The 9,328-nt window shown below is 32.2% G+C and overlaps 1 protein-coding gene across 3 annotated transcripts; it reads right to left on the bottom strand.

The window, feature by feature from the left end:
* Positions 1-3,949: 3,949 nt before the first annotated feature.
* LOC131661902 (ultraviolet-B receptor UVR8-like) lies at positions 3,950-8,923 on the bottom strand. Of its 3 annotated transcripts, none has more exons than XM_058931558.1 (12): positions 8,607-8,923; positions 8,415-8,488; positions 8,249-8,333; positions 8,019-8,150; positions 7,571-7,789; positions 7,196-7,435; positions 6,740-6,783; positions 5,825-6,007; positions 5,662-5,752; positions 5,378-5,437; positions 4,527-4,570; positions 3,950-4,347 (listed from the first exon to the last, which is right to left on the bottom strand). In XM_058931558.1, the coding sequence occupies exons 1-12, from the start codon at positions 8,794-8,796 to the stop codon at positions 4,225-4,227; spliced, it is 1,485 nt and encodes a 494-aa protein (XP_058787541.1). In that variant the 5' UTR covers positions 8,797-8,923; the 3' UTR covers positions 3,950-4,224. The 3 variants fall into 3 exon arrangements, with proteins under 3 accessions (XP_058787541.1, XP_058787543.1, XP_058787542.1); XM_058931560.1 differs by having other exon boundaries at positions 8,249-8,346; positions 8,607-8,624; XM_058931559.1 differs by lacking the exon at positions 5,378-5,437 and having other exon boundaries at positions 8,607-8,921.
* Positions 8,924-9,328: the final 405 nt, after the last annotated feature.

The following is a 9,328-nucleotide window of genomic DNA, read 5'->3' as shown; positions in this document are numbered from 1 at the left end:
TTAATTGTTTATTTTTTAATCTTTATTTATTTTTTTAATATATATTTTATCATTGATATGTCATTAAATAATCATTAGAACACATAAATTAATTAAAAAATTTATATATATTTTAATATACTAAATATACAAGTATCGTGAGTATTTTATATATCATTGATAAAACTTTAAAATATTATTATTTTACTAATTTAATTATTTATAACTTTAATCTTTATTAATTTATTTTTTAGCTATTATTAACTATTTAAAAAGTAAATAGTTGAATTATTAAATAAATTATTTATAAAATTATAACTATTTAACTAAATTATTAAGATTATCAAAAAGTTATCACGTTAATTATAAAATTGCTAAATTATAAATATACATAGTTTAATAGTTAATTATAAAATATAATTTTAACTTTAATTAAAATTTATTACTTTAATTATAAAATATCTAAAAGTAATAAAATTTATAAAAAAATACAATCAAAATTTTAATTTTAACAATTAAAACTTAACTCAAATTTATAAATAAATTAATAAAATTTAAAAATTAAATAGGAAAATTATTAAACTAATAATAATTTAAATTTGTATTGATGAAATTTCATACAAAAATCATTTGAAATACATAAGTGCACCACGTGAAACTTTGCAAGAAAAAAATTTAAAATAGTAACAAATAATTTAGAGGAATCAAAATTTATAATTTTTTTAATATACTAAAAGTAATAGTTGATAAATTCAAAAGAATAAAGAAACAAAGTATCAAAATGAAAAAAAATTATTAATTGATAGAAATAAAATGAACTGAATATGGCAGTTTTTGGGTCATTCTAATATAATAAATTCATTCTAATTTTGTGTATCATTATTAATTCAATATAACAAATTTCCAAAATTATTAACATATCTTTTTTTATTCTAAGGAATGTACTTATTCCATTTATAAGATGTTTTATTTGATCGGTCCAAAATTTGAAATGGTTGTTCCCTATAATTAAAATCGATATATTTGTCTTTATTAACTAATAAATAGTATAAATTTTTGAAGATCTTAATTTTAAACCACCATTTCAAAATAATTATATACTTTAAAACTTCTGCGTTTTTTCGGAAGTGTACTTCCGAAATCCCAAAAAATGAGATTTCGGAAATGCATTTCTGAATTCTAAAAAAATTTGAAAAATAATTATTTCAAAAATGCATTTTCGAAATAGGGGTATTTAGGGATTTTTGCTGGGGTCAGCCTCATAGGGAGGTAAAGAAAAAAATTCTCTTATCTTTTGATATACAACCAACAAGTATGACAACTGATATTTTCAGCATTTACACAACAACAGAGTCGAAGATTTAGAAGAAGAAAAACGCTGAGCTGGTAACATGTGAATCTAAATGTGTTTTCCCCCTAAACATATTCAATTATCTTTTCACTCGATGAAAGTTCTTCAAATATTAATGGCAGATAATATCTGGCCAGCTAAAATGATTCTATCGAGATGTTAGCTCACACTCCATGTAGGAAAATTGTTGTTAATTAAAGAAAGGATGCATATTCAAAGTTGGGGTGGGATGATTGACTTTGACATTTTGCGAGGAACAAAAGGCCCATATTATAAAATAACGGCTATATATATTCAGCAAAAAGAAAAAATTAAATTAAATTATGCAGAAGTAGGCTAGAATTACAATGTACAAAAATAATTATAACGTGTTTATCATATTCATCTTGTTTTTGGTAAGACTAGTAGAATAAGAAATTCCAATCTCGTGTACTGGAATACGAGCTTTGGTATTTAACTATTTATTTCTAGTTTTCGCAAGTTGAGTTCATTAACTAACGCCGTATTTTTTTGTGACGGTTCATAGTTGTATGAACTTATTTTATTTTATTTTTGGTTGCTTTAAAACAACGATGCATTAAAAATAATAAGGGTTTTGATAAGAAATCAAAATTTGTTGAAGTATGAATTACTTAGGTGATTGCAAGTATTTAAGATAAAATAATTCTAGTGGTTCATTTGACTAATATTTGTAATGTTAATCATTTATGCTATACAATACAATATCTCCTATACTATTAAGAAAGAAAAAACACTTTTAGCCAGAGACGTGTTCCGGTATTTGACGCGCATCGATTTCTGATATTTATATAATACTCGTACGATACGTGTTGATGTTAAGAAAATTAGATCAAGTGTCTTCAAATAAATTATTTATTTTTTTTATTTCAATATTTTTTAAATCGGTTTCTGACACTTATTTGACATTCATAACAATTTAGAGTAGGCTCTCACTCTAAATTGTCTAATACGTCTCTAGAGAGTGAGAGCCCAAAACATTGGCCGTCCCCGCACAAAAGTGAGGACAAAACGGACATGTCCAACGGTCCAGACCCGTTTTACCGCCCCTTTAGAGGAGTGGTTAAAAAAGAAATTTTTTTTGTTCAAACCACACCTTAGAGCATTTCCAATGGTAGTATTTTCCTTTGAGTTCTCCAGTTGAACATCAATATAATAATTAAATATTGAAACAATTTGCCATGTCATAGTACACTTGCATTGCAATGTAACTAGTAAAAAATTGTGGTACCCAATCAAATTAATTTATGAGGTAAAATTGTGGGACCCATTAGAATTACATCAATAAAATAAAAATTAAATAAATTAATTTGAAATGATATGGCTGGTGCGACTCATAAAATACTCAAAAATGAGTTGCACCATCGGAGATGGTCTTATATATTTTAAAGACAAATCTCACATGTTTAAAAGAGATTAAACATATGAAAGCAATGCTATCAATAAAAAATTAAAGACAATAAATTAAAGACAATAATTTTGATTAAGATATGTTTAACTTTTTTAATAATAGATGGATAATTAAGGTTCAAATACTATCATATAAGTAGCAATGTCGGTGTCATATTATCGATGTTGAAATATCTGTGTCGGAGTCCGTGATTCATAGATAGATAATGAGTCATATGATTTGTTGTTAGAGTCACTTATGACGCAGTGCATATTTGAATTAGCTTCTACAAGTCCCGAAAGAACTTCTAGTCCACTTCAACTTGAAAATTGGTTATTTATTTATTTATTTTGATACCTTTCCAAAATCAATTCTCCTCCATCAAAAGCAACTCTAGTAGAAGCTACAATTTCAAACTTGTGAGTTTGGTAGAATCAATTCTACATTTATTATATATTATTTTTTATAACACTTTTAAATTTTTCTACTTTACCCTCTTTAATTTCATCAATTTCTTCATTTCTTTTTTATTTGTATTAGAATTTATTACCACTTTTGGTAATTATACCGTTAAAAATAAATTTTGTTAAAACTATCCGAACAACATTAATTGATAACAATGTATCCAACCATAAATTAATTCTTCTAAACTCAAATTTTGTTGAAATCAATTCTACCAAACTCAACTATCTCAAAATCAATTATGTCCACCGTGAATCCAAACACACCCTATAAATTAGTAATAAATTATAAAAAAATAGAAAACATGGCATAGCATAGAGTTTTAGCTTTAATTTGCAAGGAGGTTGCTTCCCTCTAATACAAGGGGATGTTATTTTGGTATTTGTTTCTTCTGTATTTTGGAAATATAATCTATAAAACCTCACCAATAGCCATAGTCATTTATTGGTTCTGAGGGACAGAGGAGGCTAAGTTAGCAGAAAGATGATTATCGGCCATCGGTTCAAGAACACAGGTGTCCCTGATAGTTCAGGGTAAGAAGGGAAAGAGAAAATGCATCAAGGCAATGTTTGAGTACAAGGCACTATGATGCCGAAGTAATTGATGTCATACTCACAAGAAAAGCTCGAACGAGCCACAACAAAAGAGTAACTCTACCCAAAACCAACATTGGTGGATAGGTAGAGAATAACTAGAGGTGCTAGACACGGCTTCATGTAAGGATTCAGTATACCAACTTACAGGGTATCTAAGTAACTATAAACTTACATATGCACTATAAAATATAATGTTACATAGATGGAAAGGATTCAAAATCTCCTTTCCACAAACCATAAATTACTATCTATGTTGTCAATAGCTAGAACCAGTCATGGTAATTCGCACCACAAAGAATACAAGCATATACATTCCCCACTACTGTATGTACATATACATATAACTTGCTGATTTCTCCTTTGTACCAATAATAAAAAGAACAGCTAGCTAACAAAATTGGGTACAAAGTCTCGAGAAAGCCATGGCATCAAGTGGGAGACTCGGCCAAAAGAAGAGTGTGCCACCAACCACATGCAACGTTTTTGGCTACGCAGCCTTCTATGGTTACTTCAGAAGGAATGTTGCGGTCAATCACGTCCCCAAGGCCCAGCTGACACAACCAGAAATTACAACTTAGAGAACAGTCAAATACAGGACCATGAATATGTTGCCATTAATTCATTATACTAAAGCCTTATCACTCAAATGCATATCTAAGGTAGAACTTTCAATAATATCTATTTTAAAAGTAAAGTAATAAAGTGGAGACTGGTACAAATGGCAACGCACCTGTCCATACTTGTTCCATCCCCAACTGAAGACTTTTCCATTATCTTGATGAAACAAAAACAAAAGAATAATTTATTAAAAATAATGCAAGTAACAGTGTTTTATATTTCCAATGTAATCAAGAAGATATGAAATTGATTAGTTTATGATATATATTACATTCTACATATTATTTAGCCAACCTTCCAAAGATTATTCAAATAACTAGCATGGATGTCATTGTTGACTTTTGAAGTTTTGATATATTCAACTGGTATTAAGAGAAAAAGTAATAAGAAATTAAAAGAAACACGGCTAGGATAATTGTATTAGCATTGCTCTTCAATATAACTAGAGTAGGACTCTACACACTTCTATTGGGTTTCATAGATCTTGTTAAGTTTGAGAAAACATTTTGTGTTATCATTTTAAAAAATGTGTTTATCTTAACTTGCTGATAAGATGTGAAAGTCTTAAAATGAATAATTGTGATGGAGAGAATGAAATACAAGTAAGAGATGGTAATCTTTTTAAATAATGAAAAAAAAGCTTGGGCATTTTCATTTTTTTCAAAAAAATACACACAATTGTTGACTTTAAGAAACGTTTTCACAATGTAAATGTGCCTTAGAGAGCACCCAAAACAAAACTTTTTTCACTTGGTTGTTACTTTTCCACCCGTAACTTCTCTTTTCCCTTCTATTTATAATTGCCCCCTTTTATCTTCCTATATATGTTCTGTAATGTTCCACTGTTAGTTAATAGTTAGTAGTTGCATCATTATTAACTACTCTCTCCTTTATCCTTTTTAAGATAGATCCTCTTAGAGTGATGTCTGATATCAACTCCACAAGATTAAAGAATATATTCACCTCCACATTTAACTGAACTTGAGGGGGAAAAAAGTCTCTTTTGATGGAAGCCATTTAGAACTAACAAAACAAAAACAAGAACAAAAGGAAGATGTCAAGTGCTAAGATCTCAGTACTTGATTGAGAATACCGTCTAGACTCTATTTTATAAAAGAGATTTAAATAAGAAATCATACATGAATTCAAATAGCAACCTTTATATAAACATTAGATGTGGATTAAATTATGGAAAGATTGCTTTGCATGTGCAGAAACCAAAATGACATACGCTTGTTCTGGCATACCTGTTACTAGAGCAGTATGACGAGCCCCGCAAGATACGGTCTTTACGTTGACATTTTCCAAGCTCGGACAATCCAGTAGTCTTGGTAGAGTCTGCCCCATAATTCAAGTTAATAATTTCAAACTAATATCATATATTATATTTGTAGGATGTCTAGAGGGTACCTCGGCTTGATCAGAACCAGTTCCCAGCTGCCCAAACTGGTTGCCACCAAATGCATATACATCACCATCAGCAGATGTACAGACAGTATGCCACAGGCCAGCAGCCACTACTTCTATTCGAATACCCAACAAGGAAGTCACGCAGGTCGGACTTAGTTCATCATCGGTACTTCCTTGCCCACACTTTTCCAAAACAAGATAACATTATTTTAGTATAACAAGCATAAGCCAACTTCAACCAAGAGAGAGATCAAAAAGATAAATATTGTAAAAGAATGGAACTGATAATCCCTTGTTAGAGTGAACCTCATCTTCAACATCTACATAGCTTTTGGCCTCTCATATTCTACTTACCTACATGTTGACCCTAAAGAATGGTTAAAAGAAACGATAAGTCTTGTTGTATGCAAATTTATTGCAACTGATTGAAGTATAACTTAGTTAAGCAAAAGTAAAAAGATGTAGGTGACATGCAATAAAGATAACACCAATAAGGAGATACTTATGAGAAGGTCTACGAGCAAGGGCTGATACATCATCTCGTATCAAGAAAACACATGGAGCCCAACTGATAAATTTTCTTTTAATCTTTGTATCTTATTGAGATCCCCAGAAGGTGAACTACTTGTCTTCCCTGAGATAAATTCTGCACTAGAATATGCTCTCCAAAATTAGGATCCAAGCAAACTACCACCGGTAAAAACGAACCAGGGGATTTTATTTTCAATGAATACTTCCGGAGTTTGCTTTAAAAAAAGAGCGATATGCGTGTGTAATGCCGGTTAACAATATCCTTAGTTAGGTAGCCAAAAAATGAGAGGGAACATGTAGAAAACTTGAAATAATTTACATTGCCAACTAAGAAATGCAAGTAGAGAAAAGGCTCCAAAAGTATCCCCAGTTCACTTAAATCACCTGTCCATATAGTCCCCAACCAAACGCAAGCACAGCTCCAGCGTCTGTCATTTTAGCAATTACATATTAGAAAATCAGTTTATATGAACTTTGAAATGACCAAAACTAGATTAGAAAATTTCTAGGATACAATAAGCAACTATGAATTTGCTTAATTATCTATATTTTAACAATACAGCTCTTAATCGAGCATCAAGAAATACACACCATTTATTGATGTTTTCATAAATTTAAAGACTTGTTATTGTTTCTCCCTCTTATTGAATCAAACAACTACATATAAAGTAGACGCATTTTCTCTTTTTAAACACCATTAATCACAAATGTTGATACCAGTCAGGTGAATCGCTTATAAATTAAGCACGTGGATATTTTCACTGATGGTTCCCTCAAAGAAACGAATGCATGCCTCCTAAAAACTTGTTTATGATACTGAAACGACTGACACACATGTACCTGTGATTACTGCACTATGTCGACCTCCACAGGCAATACCCTTTATATAACTTCCAGGAATCCTAAAATTCTGTCCCTCTGAACTCGTGCTTCCTTGAGCCACTGATGTTGATATATCGTTGCCATACGAAGAGGAATCAATACATGGAATAAGATGTGGAGAGGACACCATACGTATTCTGGAACCTAAACCAAGCTGCCCTTCACCTCCGTAGCCCCAGCCCCACACCTGTCCTATATCTGAAAAATTCAGAAAGATACAGTTAATCACATGCTATGACTGATCTTCTGTAGCACGAAAATACTGCTTAAACCAAAAGATGGCCCCATTGATAAAATTTTAAATTAGATAGACTATGTTGATGAAGTCAATACCTGACAATACTAGGGTATGACGCCCACCGGCAGCAACGCTTGTTATCCTTATCCCAGGATTTAGTGTGACAAGACATGGCATTGCTGTTAGAATATCATCACCAGATGATGAGATTTCAGCTGTTTGCTTTGCTGAAGATACCTTCCTTCTCTTAGTACTTTCTTCTCCACTGGAAGCAGTTCCTCCAACGGACTTCAAGCCTTCTGAACGAGATCCCACTGTTGCAAAACCACTCTACATCAGTTTGTTAAATAAACCCTAAGTATCTTTCTTTGATGTCATAAAGCGGAAAATCTCATTTCTTCTTTCTTGTTGGGATTTCAAACTTTGTATAGCAGTTCCCTGCTCTCCCAACTCCTTTTTGTAGACCTTGGCTAATCTCAGACCACCTCGAAAGAGGGGCAAGTATCTGTAAACAAATGTCCACTGTAAAGAGGTCAGACATACCTTGGTCTGTCAAGAATGAACTCTGCTTTCCTTGTGCAACTTTTTCAGAACTTACCCCTGGCAAAGTTTCCCCTAATACCTTCCCAGAAGGAATACATTCCTTCCATCCCCATGTGTAAACTTCTCCACAATCTACAACAAAACAGCAAAATTCAATCATATTATAAAACTAGAAAGACACACAATATCTTACCCATATAGGTAAAATTTCTTAAATCCGTAAAGCTTACCTGTTACAGCAACACAATGTGCCCACGCAGAAGCAGCTTTTACAATAGAAACTTCATTCGGAAGAGGGAAAGGCTCTGGAATTTCCTTTACAAAAAAACTACAAAATGTTAGTTAACTAACAAAGAAACAACAGAAACAGTATCATTCTATATGATTATGCATTACCCCATGCTTTCCAGAAGTTACATAACTTTGACCAAGATCATCCGTCGATCCCCATGTTATAAGCTTTCCTTGTTCTGATTAAGAAAAAAGTATAAACAATAGTGAATCATTTTCAATCCCAACAAAACCACAAAATCAAAATCAACAAATTAACTGAAAAGAGGTATAGAGTAAATAAAAAATGGTAAGCACCAGATATAGCCATGGCGAAACCACATCCACCACCAGCAACATCTTTCCAGTTACAACCACCCGCCGGAGCCCTAACGAGAACCGGTGTCAACAACGGCGTCCTTTGCGGCAAAGCTCCCGGTAAATAGCCCCACATGTAAACCAATTTCTCATTCACTCTTTCCATTTCTTCACACTCCTCGCCATTCATGACGCTTTTCCCACCAAAAATTGCAGTAAAATTCAAAACTACTTTCTGGCGGTTTGCAGAAAATTTTTGCGGAAGAATCAAATTGACCTAATGTGTTTGTTGAGAGTTTGTTGCTTCGTTTAAAATAGGTCGTATCATTTTCACTGAAATGCGTGTGCCACGTAGGAATGTCACGTGGTTTAACGTACACGTGGCGTTATGTAAGCCGCTAATTGGTTCGTTGATTTCTGGCCATTCGTTTTGAAGAAGTTTCCGGAAGGTTGAAAAGTCCAAGCTTTTTAGGGCCGTGTGCAGTATGAGCAACTACGTGGGTGTTTGGTTCTATTGACGCGTGTTGGTTGGTCCTGCAAGCACTAATCATTGTTGCCTATTGCGGTGTGATATGTCATTATGGGTCCCATGAAGAAGCCAATAAAATGTTGAGTTTGTGTTGTTACTTGTTATGGTGTGATGAGTATTGGTGTGATGGAATGGGACTATTGTTGTTATTTTTGGTAATTTCGGCATGATTTATTATTGGACATATTGAGGT

The sequence above is a fragment of the Vicia villosa genome, linkage group LG3, assembly GCF_029867415.1.
Source record: "Vicia villosa cultivar HV-30 ecotype Madison, WI linkage group LG3, Vvil1.0, whole genome shotgun sequence".
NCBI classification, from domain to species: Eukaryota; Viridiplantae; Streptophyta; class Magnoliopsida; order Fabales; family Fabaceae; genus Vicia; species Vicia villosa.
The sequence above is the reverse complement of the archived record's forward strand: the minus strand, read 5'-3'. Positions and strand labels throughout refer to the sequence as shown.